The sequence below is a fragment of the Oncorhynchus mykiss genome, chromosome 23, assembly GCF_057628025.1.
Source record: "Oncorhynchus mykiss isolate SJ-2025 chromosome 23, ASM5762802v1, whole genome shotgun sequence".
Taxonomy (NCBI): domain Eukaryota; kingdom Metazoa; phylum Chordata; class Actinopteri; order Salmoniformes; family Salmonidae; genus Oncorhynchus; species Oncorhynchus mykiss.
In genome coordinates, this window is record NC_143044.1 from 18401383 (window position 1) to 18420560 (window position 19178).

The 19178-nt window shown below is 44.2% G+C and overlaps 1 protein-coding gene and 1 pseudogene across 2 annotated transcripts in view; one reads left to right on the forward strand and one right to left on the reverse strand.

The window, feature by feature from the left end:
- The window catches only part of LOC110502525 (regulator of G protein signaling 7), a 118168-nt gene that overhangs the window by 34667 nt on the left and 64323 nt on the right, over positions 1–19178 (reverse strand). The window contains exons 3-4 of one of the 2 annotated variants that reach the window (XM_021580599.3): positions 11764–11860; positions 10988–11059 (exon numbers count right to left, since the gene is read on the reverse strand). In XM_021580599.3, coding sequence (XP_021436274.1) covers positions 10988–11059; positions 11764–11860 — 169 coding nt within the window. The remainder of the gene's footprint in view (positions 1–10987; positions 11060–11763; positions 11861–19178) is intronic. The other variant, XM_021580600.3, reaches the window with a different exon arrangement.
- On the forward strand, positions 1643–4895 carry LOC149972529 (uncharacterized; annotated as a pseudogene).

Here is a 19178-nt window from a genome sequence, read left to right on the forward strand (position 1 = left end):
ACGTGCACATCTATATAATGTAGGTAGGTACATGAAGTAATGATGCCATACAATTTTGCGCTACCCGTGCAACATAGCATTCCTAACCTAGCCTACAGTGTCAGCTGTGTGGATCGAGCAGTCAACAAGTCAAGCAGTCATTTGAAAGAGTAAGACAATTTCAGCGAGACAACTCAAAGGCGAAATCCATTAACGCCAAGATAATGGAATTCATTGCCCTTGACAAGCAACCATTCCCTGTTATGGGTGATGTTGGCTTTCGCCGACTGGTCGAGCACCGGTACACACTACCAAGTGCGCCATTTTTCAGATGTTGCCCTACCGGAGTTACACAGTAATAGCGTCACTGCTATTAGCTTCACAACTAACATTTGGACCAGCGATATCAGCCCCATGAGCATGTGGGTCGTCGAGGATTTCATACTGAGAAAAGTCGTATTGCTCATGAATGTGCTCGTTGAATGTGCATGGCATTTGATAACATGTCTGAAAACTTGGAAACATGAACTTGGAAACCTGAACACACTAGCTAGCTCCATTCAAACAACTGACTCGAGAAATAATATTCTCAACTGCGCCTGCAGCAGACGTGATACCCCCTGTCATGGCATTGAAATGCCTGCTCAACAAAACTGCCGACACAGGCTGTGAATAAGCAATTCGGTGGCATTCTCTCTTTACTGTGTCGCCACCATGCTCGATGCTATGTACAAGGACCGCTACTTCGATGCAGACAAGAAACAGGGTTTACGTGAAATGTTACATACACAGCTGGACAAGTTGGAAATGGACACAGTAACAGTGCACCCCCGAGGAAGGAGAGGCCACGGACAGACAGAGATGACACTTCACTGCTTGACATGTATGAGGAAATCCTGGTTGACAATGAAATGACTGAACAAATGAACAACGAAACAGCACATCAAGTAAGTGAAAGAAATAGGTTTTTATTATGTTTTACTGGTAATGGGGACTTACGTAAATGCCAACAAAATAACTTTTTGGTCAGTGTGGTGTGTGTGTGTGTGTGTGTGTGTGTAACCTTTATTTAACTAGGCAAGTCAGTTAAGAACAAATTCTTATTTACAATGATGGCCTACCCCAGCCAAACCCGGATGACTCTGGGCCAATTGTGCGCCGCCGTATGGGACGGCCTGGATTCGAACCAGGGACCATAGTGATGCCTCTTGCACTGAGAGGCAGTGCCTTAGTTAACACACACACATGGACACAGTGGTCAATTTAACTGTACTAGAATGCTTAAAAGGCCGCAAAAATGTGTAATATCGGTAATCAGTATCGTTGTCACGTATACTCCCTCTCCAGCCTCTAGGTTATCAGGCTGCTGATTATCCCACACACCTGTCACCATCGTCAAGCGCACAAGTGCCTCATGACACTCACCTGGACTCCATCATCTCCTTGACTTTCTTCCCTATATCTGTCACTCCCCTTGGTTCTTTCCTTAGGTGTTATTGACTCTGTTTCATGTCGGTGCGTTGGTTGTGTTTCGTGTTTATTGTTTTATTTATTTAAACACTCACTCCCTGTTCTTGCTTCCCGAATCTCAGCGCACTCGTTATAGAATAACACCTCGCCTAAGGGAAACATAAGGGAGTGTTTTTTTGTGTCAGTGTAAATGATGTTGGGTCCGGGAGCCGCTACAGGCTCTCATGCCTCAGCCAGATCGTCAGGTTCCCGTGCCTCAGCCGACGTGACGCGTTCCAGCGCCTCAGCCAACGTGATGGGTTCCCATGCCTCAGCCGACGTGATGGGTTCCGGCGCCTCAGCCAACGTGACGGGTTCCCGTGCCTCCGCAGGGGTGACCGGTCCGCTCCGCCCGTAATCCCCAGGTTCATCCCCTTTGTTGGAGCCGTGCGTCGGGGAGGGGTTACTGTCCCGTATACTCTCCCTCCGGCCTCTAGATCATCAGGCTGCTGATTATCCCGCACACCTGTCACCATCGTCAAGCACATCAGTGCCTCATCTTCCCTATATCTGTCACTCCACTTGGTTCTTTCCTCCGGTGTTATTGACTCTGTTTCATGTCGGTGCGTTGTTTGTGTTTCGTGTTTATGTTGAAGGAATTCTAAATTCCTCTGTTTTAATTCCCAATCAAAATTAAACACTCTGTCAATGCATTAAGGGTTTGTAAGACGCTTATTTTATAAGAATGGACAGAGTGTTTAATTTTGATTGGGAATTAAAACGGAGGAATTTAGAATTCCTTCAACAATTGGTCCTTCGAAGCCGGGATCTAAAAATCCGTCCCTGCCATCTGGAGGTCGTACGCCGGGAAAAAACGTGCACGTTAATAAAAGAAAAAAGAAAAAAAAAAGACCTGGCTTCTGGATTGAAGTTAAAAACAGTCCCGGTGTGTTAACCCAGATGACAAGGAGGTGACAGATCAAAACGAACAGTGCTTTTCCCAGTCGGCAGCAGGTCAGTAGCCTTTATTCTCGATTCTGGGGGGATTTGAGTTCTTTGATGTTCTAAAATTTTCAGAATTCATCAATAATGGGAGCTTTGCTATTCCCACAGGGTTTTGTATGACCAACATACACTGGGTTTTGTATAACCGATATACACTGAGCAGGTTCGAAAATAACCTGTGGTAATGTGCACTACCGTAAATAAACTAAACTTAATCATGAGAGGCACATCCGCCCGAGATTAAGACGGGATATTGATTAAGTGCTGGGGGATAGGACGGTGATCTTGTGCAAATACTGGGAGTGGGGAGACAGGTGTTGGGGAGTAATCAGAATTGGTTGGTAACATAGGTAAGATGTTTTATATTCATCATATGTTTGTAAGTTACTTCTCATCAGAATGTTATTTTTGTATAATACTGTGGCGGGGTTGCAGTATCTGATCTATGTCAAGACTAAGTTACTTGGGCCGGAGAGAGGGGAGAGGTCAAGCGTGTATCTCTTGGCTCCACAATGTCTGTGTGCCAGTCAGTGTGTCTCTGATCTTGTCAAGATAGGATGGATTTGATATATGCCTGTTGATATGGAGGATTTGTTTATGGTTCTGAGTTTGAGAAGAGAGCATAGTTTAGGAGACAAAGCTGGACGATAAATTATGCCTATGCTGTCTCACTATGTGTGTCTTTGCTATAAAGGATCTCAGTTGCAATGTGTGAGGGACTCTCAGAGAATTCATTGATATACACTGAATTGATCTGAGAGTCACAGGGTTGTGATAGAGCTCATATAATTAAAGATGGACTTTGTGATAACTAACTCTGACTTGTGTGTGGTTTGCTCTCATGATTTGGTAAATAGAGGAAATTTCCATGACATTTGGCGATGAGGAGGAGGGGACCCAGAGTTACCTCTGCTGCAGAGGATAAGTTCATTCGAGTTAACTTCACCTCAGATTGCAGCCCAAATAAATACTTCAAAGTTCAAGTAACAGACACATCTGAAAATCACCTGTTCAGAGGAGACTGCGTGAATTAGGCCTTCATGAAGATTTACCACTACTAAAGGACACCAATAATATGAAGAAGAGACTTGCTTGGGCCAAGAAACACACACAATGGACAGTAAACTGGTGGAAATCTGTCCTTTGGTCTGATGAGTTAAAATTTGAGATTTTTGCTTGTAACCGCCGTGTCTTTGTGAGATGCAGAGTAGGTGAACGGGTGATCTCTGCATGTGTGGTTCCCACCGTGATGCATTTAGGAGGTGGTGTGGGGGTGTTTTGCTGGTGACACTGATTTATTTCGAATTCAAGGCACACTTAACCAGCATGGCTACCACAGCATTCTGCAGCGATACGCCATCCCATCTGGTTTGGGCTTAGTGGAACTATCATTTGTTTTTCAACAGGACAATGACCCAAAACATCTCCAGGCTATGTACGGGCTATTTGACCAAGAAGGGCCCTGGTCTACCCAATCGACCGACCTCAACCCAATTGAGATGGTTTGGGATGAGCTGGACCGCAGAGTGAAGAAAAAGCAGTCAACAAATGCTCAGCATATGTGGGAACTCCTTCAAGATAGTTGGAAAAGCATTCCTAAATGATAGATAACTATCTGCTGCCTGCATCCTCACTATTGTATTAAGTTATTTAGCACTATTTATCCATTATCACTCTGTCAGGAACTGCAGAGTAAATCCAATATAGGAGAGCCTACTTTCCTAGAGTTTAGGAGGAACTGCATCAAGGGTATTTCAAACATCCTACAGAAAGTGCAGGACAAGAGCCCCCTGAAATACCCCACCGGGAGACAGATTGCGGGTTTGGACCCCACTCTCATGTATTCTGACCCAGACTGTACCAGGGAAGGATGAGCAGTCTTGTCCAGAAGATTCTGGAAAATGTTTTGTTCCCGATTATTACCAAATGTATACACAATTATAACTTGTATGTCGAAGAAGCCTATCTGATGTAATATAATGACTAATTTTCACTTATTTCCTTTAATCTGTTTTGTTTCAGGTGACGTGATTACCCAACCGTTTGGGAACTTCCTATCCCGAGGCCAAAAGTGAGCACTTCCTCTCTTTCCGGCCCACAGAGACGAGGCTGGATGTGTTCCTGCATGGCTTCCCATGGGCAAGCAACCACCGAGAGGCATCTCCATCAAGAAGGAGTTGGAAACCTGTAACATGCAGGAAGGCCCAGTCATCGCCCAGAGACTGGTGTGTGATTATGTCATTGGGGGTGTCAAGGTCCCACTCACCAAGGAGCTGCTGACCTCTGCTGGATCAGCAAGGTCAAAATACTGAGCACACCTGGACTAGGAGAAGAGGAAGAATGAAAGTGCTCTACAAGGTCAGAAGAAAAAGGCTGCAGAGGACCACAGATTTTTTAAGTAACCTTTATTTATCTAGGCAAGTCAATTAAGAACAATTCTCATTTTCAATGACAGCCTACCAGGGATGACAGCCTACCAGGGAACAGGGGGTTAACAGCCTTGTTCAGATGTTTACCTTGTCAGCTTGGGGATTCGATTCAGCAACCTTTCAGTTATTGGCCCAACACTCTAACCACTAGGTTACCTGCCACCCCAAAGATGAGATGGAAAAAAATAACTCTGCTGAAGGTATCTGACAGCCTGGAGAAGAATGCGGACAAATTTGCAGAGCAAGCAGAGTGCAAATCCGGCACCTTGATGGATCAGCTCATCACCAGGTCCAACACTCTCAGGAGGAGATAATGTGTGAATTAGACAGAGTTGGAGAGTAAGGCCACAGAACTAAGACACATGCCATGATAAAAGAGAGAAAGAGGAGGGCAAGTCAGTGAGGCCCTATGTTTTTTCCCTTCATTTTGAGTGTTGGTGAAATTACAGTTGTCCCAGGACTGGTATTTGAGAGAATGCCAAGAGATTGCAAAGCTGTCATCAAGGCAAAGGGTGGCTACTTTGAAGATGTCACACCCAGACCATAGTTTGCTTTGTATGTTTCTATGTTTTGGTTGGTCAGGGTGTGAGCTGGGTGGGCATGCTATGTTACATGTCTAGTTTGTCTAGTTCTATGTTTGGCCTGATATGGTTCTCAATCAGAGGCAGGTGTTCGTCATTGTCTCTGATTGGGAACCATATTTAGGTAGCCTGTTTGGTGTTGGGTTTTGTGGGTGATTGTCCTTAGTGTCCTTTTTCTGTCGTGTGTATGTGCACCAGTATTAGGCTGTTTGGTGTTGGGTTTTGTGGGTGATTGTCCTTAGTGTCCTTTTTCTGTCGTGTTTATGTGCACCAGTATTAGGCTGTTTCGGTTTTCGTTACGTTTATTGTTTTGTAGTTTTTGTATTGGATTCGTGTTGCTTCACTTTCATTAAACATGGATCGCAAAAGCCACGCCGCATTTTGGTCTGACTCTCTTTCACACCTAGAAAACCGTGACAGAAGAATCTCAAATATATTTTGATTTGTTTAACATTATTTGGGTTACATTAATCTATATGTGATATTTCATAGTTTTGATGTCTTCACTATTATACTACAATGTAGAAAATAGTAAAAATAAAGAAACCCTGGAATGAGTAGGTGTCCATATTTTGATTGATACTGTATGTACATAGCTTCCTCAATTACAGTGGGGCAAAAAAGTATTTAGTCAGCCACCAATTGTGCAAGCTCTCCCACTTAAAAAGATGAGAGAGGCCTATAATTTTCATCATAGGTACACTTCAATTATGACAGACAAAATGAGAAAAAAAATCCAGAAAATCACATTGTAGGATTTTTAATGAATTTATTTGCAAATTATGGTGGAAAATAAGTATTTGGTCACCTACAAACAAGCAAGATTTCTGGCTCTCACAGACCTGTAACTTCTTCTTTGAGTTTGAGTTTATTTTTACAGGGACAGTGCACATTAATCAACGTTTCAGTAAAAGTGCCGGTTTTAGCCAGCCGGCTAATTTTCAACCGCAGTCCCTGGGCAGGTTATTAAAAACAATTACAATATAGACAATAGCAGCATAGAACAAGCAAGACATAGCATACGGACAGAGCAACATAGGACAAGCAAGACATAGCATACAGACAGAGCAACATAGGACAAGCAAGACGCAGCATACAGACAGAGCAACAAAACAAAAAGCAGCAAGACAAAATTCATAAAAGCAACAAAGTGTTTCCACACCTCACAAGCTACAGACAACAGACAACATGGAAAGCGGCAACACACAGCTAGGGACCATGTTCACAAATCTGATTGACCTTTAGCCATGTCTTCAAGCATTTTGTGAAAGTGTGATATGTGGTGCAGTTATGTGTGTCTGATGGCAGTGTATTCCAGACATGGGAAGCTCTCAGAGAATGCAGATTTACTAAAGGTGCTTTTCCTTAGGGGAACTATACAGTCACCTCTCATGGCAGACCTTGTGGATCTGCTGCCATATGTCTGGGTTTTCTGTTTAACAAAAATATTGAGTGGAGGGGGAGCCAGGCCATTAAGGATCTTGAATACAAGACATGCGTCGGTGTATTGGACAAGATTTTCCCAACTCAAGAGCTCATGCTTTCTAAGGATGTGACAATGATGATGGCTATTGGGCTTCCTATCAAGCACTTTGAGAGCCTGTTTGTAGACAGACTGAATAGGTTTTAATGTTGTACAGCAAGCTTGGGCCCAACTAGTCAAGCAGTATGTTAAGTGGGGGAGTATCATAGATTTGAAGAACAGTTTTGCTACCTCTGTAGTCAAACAATTTCGTATAAATCGGAAATTAGCTAGGTTGAATTTGGTTATTTGAATTACCTTTTTCACATGCTTTTTAAAAGAGAGGTTGGAATCAAGTATGATGCCAAGGTACTTAAAATCGGTACTCTTAAATACTTTAAGAGGCTCCTCTGTCCTCCACTCGTTACCTGTATTAATGGCACCTGTTTGAACTTGTTATCAGTATAAAAGACACCTGTCCACAACCTCAAACAGTCACACTCCAAACTCCACTATGGCCAAGACCAAAGACCTGTCAAAGGACACCAGAAACAAAATTGTAGACCTGCACCAGGCTGGGAAGACTGAATCTGCAATAGGTAAGCAGCTTGGTTTGAAGAAATCAACTGTGGGAGCAATTATTAGGAAATGGAAGACATACAAGACCACTGATAATCTCCCTCGATCTGGGGCTCCACGCAAGATCTCACCCCGTGGGGTAAAAATGATCACAAGAACAGTGAGCAAAAATCCCAGAACCACACGGGGGGACCTAGTGAATGACCTGCAGAGAGCTGGGACCAAAGTAACAAAGCCTACCATCAGTAACACACTAAGCCGCCAGGGACTCAAATCCTGCAGTGCCAGACGTGTCCCCCTGCTTAAGCCAGTACATGTCCTGGCCTGTCTGAAGTTTGCTAGAGAGCATTTGGATGATCCAGAAGAAGATTGGGAGAATGTCATATGGTCAGATGAAACCAAAATAGAACTTTTTGGTAAATACTCAACTCGTCGTGTTTGGAGGACAAAGAATGCTGAGTTGCATCCAAAGAACACCATACCTACTGTGAAGCATGGGGGTGGAAACATCATGCTTTGGGGCTGTTTTTCTGCAAAGGGACCAGGACGACTGATCCGTGTAAAGAAAAGAATGAATGGGGCCATGTATCGTGAGATTTTGAGTGAAAACCTCCTTCCATCAGCAAGGGCATTGAAGATGAAACGTGGCTGGGTCTTTCAGCATGACAATGATCCCAAACACACCGCCCGGGCAACGAAGGAGTGGCTTCGTAAGAAGCATTTCAAGGTCCTGGAGTGGCCTAGCCAGTCTCCAGATCTCAACCCCATAGAAAATCTTTGGAGGGAGTTGAAAGTCCATGTTGCCCAGCAACAGCCCCAAAACATCACTGCTCTAGAGGAGATCTGCATGGAGGAATGGGCCAAAATACCAGCAACAGTGTGTGAAAACCTTGTGAAGACTTACAGAAAACGTTTGACCTCTGTCGTTGCCAACAAAGGGTATATAACAAAAAATTTAGATAAACTTTTGTTATTGACAAAATACTTATTTTCCACCATAATTTGCAAATAAATTCATTAAAAATCCTACAATGTGATTTTCTGGATTTTTTTCTCATTTTGTCTGTCATAATTGAAATGTACCTATGATGAAAATTACAGGCCTCTCTCATCTTTTTAAGTGGGAGAACTTGCACAATTGGTGGCTGACTAAGTACTTTTTTGTCCCACTGTACCTCATACCCCTGTACATCGACTTGGTACTGGTACTCCCTGTATGTACTGTAGCTATGTTATTTTGACTCGTTATTGTTACTCTTTATTCATTTTGTATTTATTCCTCGTGTCACTATTTCAATGTTGTTGTTTTTTATATTGAACTCTGCATTAGACCCAAGCCAACCCCTGTACTCGGCCTTGGAGCTACTACCCTATGGGCGCAGGTATAGGGCACCCCTCAGCAGCAAAAACAGAACTAGACAATCATTTGTGCCAGGTGTGAAATCCCTCCTAAAAAACTCGGGCTAATGTTCCTATTGACTCAATAAGGCCAGCAGGCTAGTCTTTAAAAAATAATGTTTTATTGGTATGTAACTGTTATGAAAGTTATATTATCAATTTTGTTTTGTATTTAAACGCCACTTTAAGCGTGTACATGACACTGCAACAAAACTTCCAGCTGTAATCGCAGCAAAAGGTGGCGCTACAAAGTATTAACTTAAGGGGGCTGAATAATTTTGCACGCCCAATTTTTCCGTTTTTGATTTGTTAAAAAAGTTTGAAATATCCAATAAATGTCGTTCCACTTCATGATTGTGTCCCACTTGTTGTTGATTCTTCACAAAAAAAATCAGTTTTATATATTTATGTTTGAAGCCTGAAATGTGGCAAAAGGTCGCAAAGTTCAAGGGGGCCGAATACTTTCGCAAGGCACTGTACATGACAATAAGCAAGATGGGATGTTAATTGCTTAATTAACTCAGGAACCACACCTGTGTGGAAGCAGCTGCTTTCAACATACTTTGTATCCCTCATTTACACAAGTATTTCCTTTATTTTGGCAGTTACCCGTGTGTATGAAAATACCCTCAAATAAAAGGTGACATTCTGTACTTAAATCCAAAATGCTGGAGTATAGAACCATGTTTAAAATATGTAGCTTCACTGTCCAAATAAATCTGGAGGAGAGTTTATGTGTCTCAATTAACACATTATTGAACTGCAGCTATTACTAAATAGAGGGCATTTCATTTTAACCGAATGCTGAGCAACACTGAATAAGAATGAACAGAACAGCTCATCCATTCATCCTGTGGCTGTGCTATTAATTTAGTCATCTCGGCCCCGGAGTGCTTTACTGTTCCAGGAACCCTACTCGCATTACATCAACTGTTCTGTTTGTATACTCTGGGGAAAGTCACTAGTGACATACTTAAGTGATAATGCCCGAGAAGCCGGTGTTTTGAGGATATATTGGCACGGGTGTTGTTAGGCCTGAGATGAAGTCGAGGGTCGCCAAACCGTGCCAATATATCCTCCAAACACCGCCTTTGAGGGCATTATCACGTTTTTACAACGGGTTACCAACATATTCAAATAATGATTGACAGATGGTCATTAAAAACATTATTTTGATGAATTAATTCATACTATTTCATCCTTCCAGAAGATATAGTCCCGAAACAAATCTAGGGTTGCTACCCAAGCCGGCTAGTTGTTTGTTCTATTTGTTCGGTTGCCAGAGACGCGACCTAGTCGTTCAGTCTTTTTGTTCTGTATCTATGGACGCGACTTAGTTGTTCATTCAAAATGTTCCATTGCCATTCTGGCTGGCAATGTTCTTATCCCTTGCTAGCCAACTACGGCTAACTTACAGTCACGTCAAACAGTGCAGACAGAATAACAACAGTAGCTGCATTTGTTTCCTAGTGACATTTATTTGGATGCATCCATAACAATGAGCTAATGAGGCACGATTTCGCCTGGCATAGAAAATGTGCTCTCTCACTAGGACAGTGTTGTTCAGAGGAGCTAGCCAACAACACAGCTAACACAATGAATTCAAACTGAAGCTGGAAAGACTGCAAACTAGCTGCACATGTTTCGTTTGACATTTTTTCAATTGACATTTCTTTGTATATATCCATAAAAATGATGCCAGCTGATTCATGATTTCGACTGACTGAGAAACACTGCCTGCTTCTCTCTCTCATCCTGACTCCCGACCCCTACACGTGCATTACTATGGGACACTTGGAGATCAAATTTGAATATTGAAACAATGTTACAAATGTCGGAGAGCCAGACAACAAAGTTTATACAAATCTCCGCTGTTGAAAACTAATGTTATTCTGAAAGAAATGTGAGATCATGTCTCGATGCTTTTTATAGTGGAGATCAAGTTAATCTCAGCCTGCCTAGGCTGGTGAAACAGTGGATTGGGCAGTCAGATGGAACAAAGTACATAGGCATTTTAACGTCATAGATTTAGCAGGTGGTAACTTGTGAAATAGACACCGGCTGGAATGCACTTTCAACCAATCAGCATTCAGGATTAGACCCACCTGTTGTATAATGAATAATATCAACTAAGAGACACCCTGGCCGATTCCAGATCATATCTGTTGTTTGCAGTCCTGCAAAGGGAATAAGCATACCACTTTTTTACAAGGTGTTATAGAGAACAAGCCACATTTATAAGGCTATCTAGCCTTTCCAATTTCCATAAGCATTGTTTTTAGCTTTGAGTTTTTGTTACTCAGCCTTAGGTTCTCTTTTCAGAACTCTGGACAGTTCCCTGCAACATTATTCTGTCTACTCTCTGGTTTACGTAAATTAGTTTTCAGAACCACCGACGGCTCTCCAAGTCAGTCAGAATCCAAAAGTCCTTATTACCTTATATTACCATTTTAATATACACGAGTATACAAAACATTAAGAACACCTGCTCTTTCTATGACATCGACTGACTAGGTGAGTCCAGGTGAAAGCTATGATCCCTTATTGATGTCACTTGTTAAAGCCACTTCAATCAGAGTAGATGACGGGGAGGAGACAGGTTAAAGGACTTTTAAGCCTTGAGACAAGTGAGACATGGATGTGTATGTGTGCCATTCAGAGGGTGAATGGGATAAGACAATCGAAGTGCCCTTGAACAGGGTATGGTTGTAGGTGCCATGTGCACCGGTTTGTGTCAAGAACTGCAGCGCTGCTGGATTTTTCAACCTCAACAGCTTCCCTTGTGTATCAAGAATGGTCCACCATGCAACTCAAGGTGTTCCTAATGTTTGGTATACTCCATGTATTAGCACAACAGCTTTAGTTAAATCAAGACTTTTACCTGAAAAAACACTTGGAATCTTGGACAAAAAACTTTTCACAGTGCGGATAGGAATTCCATTCTTCTCATCCTGCATGCGTGCTATTACGTCCTCCATCTGGAAGAAATGAGAGAAGACATTATTTAAGATAACATAGGATTATTATTGTCTGGAGGAGAGACTGAGGAAAGAGGCTGAAGTGAGGGAGTGGTGGTGTCTTACTGAGTTCTGAATGGCCTCTGTGACACAGAGCTGAGTTGGATATTTGCAGCAGAGACACTTCTCTTATCAATGTCAGTCTATGTTATTGGATTAGTGCTAATCTTACAGCAACGTTTCTGCCTAATGTTTCCCTATCCCGCGTGTCTTAAAACAAACAGGACAGAACTAAATGTCACATCTCAGGTACATTTAAAAGGGCACTGTGATGAATAAAATCACACCTTTGAGCTAAAACCTAAAAGAAATGTGACATCAAATCAAAGTTTATTTGTCATGTGCGCCGAATACAACAGGTGTAGACCTTACAATGAAATGCTTACTTACAGGCTCTAATCAACAGTGCAATTTGTAAGTTAAAAAAAGGTATTAGATAAGTAAAGAAATAAAAACAGTTAAAAAATGCAGTGAAAAATAACAGTAGCGAGGCATTATACAGCACCGGTTAGTCGAGCTGATTGAGGTAGTATGTACATGTAGGCATAGTTAATGTGACTATGCATATATGATTAACAGAGATTAGCAGTAGCGTAAAAGAAGGGTTGGCGGGTGGTGGGTGGTGGGACACAATGCAGATAGTCCGGGTAGCCAATGTGCAGCGGCACCGGTTGGTCGGGCTAATTGAGGTAGTATGTACATGAATATATAGTTAAAGTGACTACACATATATGATAAACAGAGAATGGCAGCAGAGTAAAAGAGGGGTTGGGAGGGAGGCACACAAGGCAAATAGTCCGGGTAGCCATTTGATTACCTGTTCAGGAGTCTTATGGCTTGGGGGTAAAAACTGTTGAGAAGCCTTTTGGTCCTAGACTTGGAACTCCGGTACCACTTGCCATGCGGTAAAAGAAAGAACAGTCTATGACTGGGGGTGGCTGGGGTCTTTGACAATTTTTATGGCCTTCCTCTGATACCGCCTGGTTGTAGAGGTCCTGGATGGCAGGCAGCTTAGCCCCAGTGATGTACTGGGCCATACGCACTACCCTCTATAGTGCCTTGCGGTCGGAGGCCGAGCAGTTGCCGTACCAGGCAGTGATGCAACCAGTCAGGATGCTCTCGATGATGCATCTGTAGAACCTTTTGAGGATCTGAGGACCCATGCCAAATCGTTTTAGTTTCCTGAGGTAGAATAGGCTTTGTCGTGCCCTCTTCACAACTGTCTTGGTGTGTTTGGACATGACAACCTGGCTCAAAACAGACATGTCACAGAAAGACAGATCTGCATTACAACTCTCCAGGACAGGAGCACTGCTCTGCACCATGGCTCAGCTGCCCTGGCAGATGGCCCTATTTCCAGGAACAGACAGGACGGAGTGGAGCAGAGCGTGGCCCGTATTTGTCTGCCTTCACGGATGGATGCCAAGAGATATCTCAAACCAGCCCTGTGGCATGAATAAATACATGCTAACAATGTGACACACACACAATGCAAGGCCTGCTGCTCTCTTTCTGCTACATAGACTACAATGCACTGCCCATATACTGTATCATATTGAATAGTAATTGGGAACCATTAAGGTTTATTGGTTAGTGTTGGTTACAAAAGCTCATTTTCTATCCTGCATTTTGCTAATCTGACTGGCTTCCCTGTGCCTCATCAACTTTCGCCCTAAGTCTGTACAATATCTTGACAACTACACTAATATCTTGACAACTACATTTTATTCTGGCAGCTGTGCTCTGGAAGGGATTGTGTAGGTAACATAACCATAAAACTGTTTTCTATGGTAATTTGCAAAAATGCTGTTAGCCTGAGTACTCTTAGCCTGAGTTTAATTTGTTTTATTTGACCAGGCAAGTCAGTTAAGAACTAATTCTTATTTTCAATGACGGCCTAGGAACAGTGGGTTAACTGCCTGTTCAGGGGCAGAACGACAGATTTGTACCTTGTCAGCTTGGGGGTTTGAACTTGCAACCTTCCGGTTACTAGTCCAACACTCTAACCACTAGGCTACCCTGCCGCCCCAGAAGTTGCCATGTAAGTCTCAGTTACCGTTACCTAAGCACTGGATCTTTGTACCATAGAGTCTAAAATAGAGGTACTTACTTACTGCAAAATGTTGTTCAATCATCAGATCTGTTGTATTTCATTTCATTTCATTTAAGATCTTAAGATCTTAAGGTGAAGGTGAAGGTGAAGGTCAGGATTTTATTTTTTTGTTCTAATGGACTATTTGGATGTCCTAAGAATTTGCTGACGAGAACACGTAATTGTAAATGCTAGATACAGTACCATAGCAATTTAGGATGTACCAATGTATCAACTGAAATATATTGAATATGGAACAGTGGAGAGCAGACTCCACTGTAATCAATAATAATCAACTATAGATAAGTAAACAATTCAAAAAAATTGAATCAATTAAATATTTTTAGAAAATGGGACCAGCATCTTACAAAAAGAGTTTGCCCTATTTCAAGTACACTGAAGCCAAAACCTATCGAGTAATTGGTTTGTAATGGACTGATAGAACACAGACATAGAACCAAAAGAGCTGTAGGTAGTGTATGGGGTTACAGAGATGCCTATCTAACATGAGATCAGATTTATAAATATGTATGTCCTCCCCACTTAACAGGTGAAATTGGTGCCAGACAGAGGATTGAGAGCTGTGCTGGACAGCTCTCATCAGATCATTTTGAGCAGTCTAACAAAGCACTGTCACTTTGACAAACATATATCCTTAGGTCAAAGACAGCCACTTCCAGTATTCACATTGCCAATAGATCAGCCATAGCTAAATTACATCTGGCAGATTGACATCACATTGGCTGACACTTTTTAGAACTAAGTTACGTAATTCACTGAGCTAACCAGCAGGATAACAGAGTGATAATCGAGACTTAACACTGTCTCTCCCTCCCACTCAGTGTAAAATACCATCAGCCTGAATATTTTGGATTTAAGATATTCATGCGTGTACATGTCATGAAGAAGAAGTGTTTGTCTCTTACGCAGACTATAACTAGACCCTGCTGGGTATGTTTTCTGAACAGTGGTTTATTAAATATTGTAACGTCTGCTTCCAACTCACACCCTCAAACACGTAGAACCCATGAACACAGCTCACTTTCCAGCCCACTTTCCAGATCACACTCTCAAACACCTAGATCCCCTGAACGCAGCTCACTCTCCAGATCCCAATCACCTGAATTCTAATATCCTGTTCACACACCTGTGTTATTATCACACACTATTTAGTTCAGTTCTTTGCACCCGATCACTGTGAGGCATTGTTTGTTTTGTACCACACGTCGTTCAGAGCTCTGATTTACTCCTCCCGTGTATGATAGTTTTTTCCTGCCTCACTAACGGCGCCTTTTGCCTATTCCCTGCCTGTACTTAGTCAGATTTCCTGTTATCTACCTATTGCCTGATCTCCCGGACTACGTTACTAGCCTTTTCCCTGCTTGTACTGTTGCCCTTTTGGAACCCTTGTGTATGACCTTCTGCCTGCCCCTGGATCCAGCTACCTGCCTCCTCCTATGGTCCTTTTCAAATAACACCTGATGTGCCCTGCGCTTGAAACCAGCTCTCTGTCTCCCCGTGTGTTCATTACAGAATACCTCACCAAAAATGACAGATGGATTCAGCGGAGCTGCAGCTACGTCTGGCCCGACAGGAGGAACGTATCGATGAACTTTGCGACCTCCTTCGCCAGTTCATTCCTGCTTCACCGATATCAAGTGCCACAGCCTCCTCTCGTTCATCTCCCCCTATATCCATGCCTAATAAATGCGACGTCTCCCCATGGAAATATAAAGGATTTCTCATGCAGTGTAACCTGTACATTGACCATCACCCCGCTGACTTCACCTCTGACAAACACAGGGTGGACTTCGTCATCTCCATACTCACAGGCAAAGCTCTGGATTGGGTCACAGCCCTGTAGGCCACTCAAAGTTCTGATCTGTCCTCTGAATCACGTTTCCACGCCCTCTTCAAGGAGGTGTTCGACCATTCAGTTCCAGGTCGTCACACCGGGGACCTGTTATGTGAGCTGTGACAGGGCCGTCGCTTCACCACTGAGTATGCCCTTGACTTCCGTACCATGGCAGCCAGCAGTGGATGGAGTGAACCAGCTCTCAATACAGTCTACCGGAGGGGTCTTAATCGGGAGTTGCAAACAGAAATGGCATGCAGAGGAGATTTAAAGGACCTAAACCAATACGTGCGGATGTCCATATTCTTTAGCAACCTACTGGTGGACCGCAGATCTATACAGTTGCCCATGGCCTGCGAGTCTTCCACGTCCTTCTCTCTTCCACCACGGTCCAATAGCCCCGAACCCATGCAACTTGACCACGCCCCTCTCATGCCTGCCGAGAGACACCGGAGGTTACGTGAACCTGTGCCTCTATTGTGGAGAGAGCTGTCCGATTCGCCCCCCACGAAGGGGTGACCACAACCCCTCCACTTCCGCCGGGGTAAGCACCTCTACGTTTTTGAACATTACCAAAAGGCAGTTTGGGATCCTGGCTCTTCTTTCTGCTAATGAGGTCACTCAGTTTGTGGACGGACTAGTGGACTCGGGGGCTGCGGGAAATTTCATTCACGAACAATTCGCACAACAGTTAAGGGTTAAATAAATCCCTGTTAATCTTCACTTTAGGATTAATGCGCTGGACGGACAACCTCTCGGAACTGGTCTTGTGACTCGCATGACCGACAGTATAACCCTTCAGATTGGTCTCCTTCACTCTGAGGTCATTCGGTTAATGGTGTTGTCTTCACCTAAAGAACCCCTCATCCTCAGTCACCCCTGGCTAAGCCTTGACAACCCTGCCATCTCCTGGCAGGCAAAGGGGAACTGCTGTCATGGTCTCCCGCCTGTTTCAAGAACTGCTTCAGTCTAACCTGTTGAGCCACCTATAGAAGGATCGGGGTCTGCCATTCCAACCCACATCCCACCTGTATATGCCCAGTTTCTGAGTGTCTTCAGCATGAAAGGCGTCTATTCTGCCCTCATCGCCTAGAGGACTGCGTGATTGACTTTCCTGGGGCATCGCCGCCTAAGGGTCGGATCTACCCCCTGTCCATCCCAGAGAATGAGGCTATGGACACATATATAGAAGAGGCTCTCGACATGGGATTCATCCATTCATCCACGTCTCCGGCTGCATCCAGTTATTTTTTGTAAAAAAAAAGGATGGTAGTCTCCGTCCCTGCATAGATTACCGACCCCTCAATAAAGGAACTACAACGGTTCCTTGGATTCACCAACTACTACTGCCGGTTCATCCAAAACTGCAGCAGCACAACCACTCCTCTTTCAGCTCTACAATTGACCCTCCAATTGACCGACGCAGCCCTTATTGCATTTGAGACCTCGAAATGCCTCGTAACCTCTGCAACCAGATCCTACCCTTCCTTTTGTTCTGGACGTGGATGCAACCGAGGTCGACGTGGGAGCGGTTCCCTCTCAGCGGTTTGGGACATCTCCCAAATTACACCCATGTGCCTTCTTTTCCAAGAAACTGTCACCCGCTGAGAGGAACTATGATGTTGGGAACCCGAGAGCTCCTCACCACTCTATCGAAGAGTGGCGCCACTGGTTAGAGGGAGCTCATCACCCATTCCTTGTCCTTACCGACCACCACAATTTGGAGTACTTAAAAAGTGCTAAGAGGCTCAACCCCAGACATGCTTGCTATGCACTCTTCACCCGCTTCACCTTCACCGTCACCAATCTGTCTGGCAAGAAAAATGTGAAAACGTATTCCTTATCCTGTCTATATAACCCACCTTCCTCTAACCCAGCTCCTGAGCCCATTCTGCCTCCGGCTTGTGTCATGGGACCCATACAGTGGGATATCCGTCCAAGAGGCCCTATGCCGTCCAAGAGGCCCTATGCCACGACCCAGCACCTCCTGACACCCCTACCGGTAAGCTTGAGCCTTTACCTACACCACACAGACCATCGTCTCACATCGCCATGGATTTCCTCACGGATCTGCCCTGACTATTCGGGCTTCACAACTATTTGAATTGTAGTGGACCGGTTTTCCAAGATGTGCAGACTTGTCCCCCTTCCGAATCTACCTAATGCATGAAATTGGCCGAGTGCATGTTCCAACATGTTTCGTCTGTATGGGATCCCGAAAGACATAGTTTTGGAGACCCCAGTTCGTCTCCAGGGTGTGGTGAGCCTTCCTTGACCAACTGGGGGACTCCATCAGCCTATCCTCCGGATACCATCCTCAAACCAATGGGCAGACGGAACGCCTGAATCAGGAAATAGGGAAGTACCTTCGCCAACACTGCACCCACCAACCACATGAGTGGCGTCGCTATCTAGCCTGGGCCGAATACGCACAGAACTCCCTGGTGCAAACCTCACTCCATCTCACTCCATTTCAGTGTGTCCTCGGATACCCCCCGTGTTCCGATGGGAGACAGAGCCCGGAACTGTGCTTGCCGTTGATGAGTGGTTTCGACGGAACGAGCAGGTTTGGGAGACCATACATTGGCACCTCCATCAAGTTTCCCTCTCCCAGAAATGGTTCGCTGACCGGCGTCGCCAACCTACTCCACTCTTCCACCCTGGGCAATGTGTGTGGCTCTCTACCCGGGACATCCGGCTTCGTGACCCCTGCAAAAAGTTCAGTCCTCGGTTCATTGGTCCCTTCAAAATAAAACACAGCATCAATCATGTCACCTACCGTCTCCAGTTGGCCCGCCATTACCGGATCTCCTCATCCTTCCATTGTGTCCCTTCTCAAGCCTGTGAGGTACAGCCCTCCATCCTCCTGTGGTGCACAGGTGTACTGTAACGTCTGCTTCCAACTCACACCCTCAAACACGTAGATCCCCTGAACGCAGCTCACTTTCCAGCTCACACTCTCAAACACCTAGATCCCCTGATATCTTCCTATTGCCTGATCTCCCGGACTACGTTACTAGCCTTTTCCCTGCCTTTTCCCTGCTTGTACTGTTGGCCTTTTGGACCCCCTGTGTATGACCTTCTGCCTGCCCCAGGACCCAGCTACCTGCCTCCTCCTGTGGTCCTTTTCAATAAACACCTGCTTGTGCCCTGCGCTTGAAACTAGCTCTCCCCTCGTGTTCATTACAAACATGACTAAACACAAGTCTGTAAATATGGCATGACCAAAAAAAGCTCCAAATATAACAAAGGCTTCCATGGTGCTATTCCAACTACTTCGTGATGTGTCTCAGAATTTTCGGGGAGCCACAATGAGGATTTGAGACAAAAGA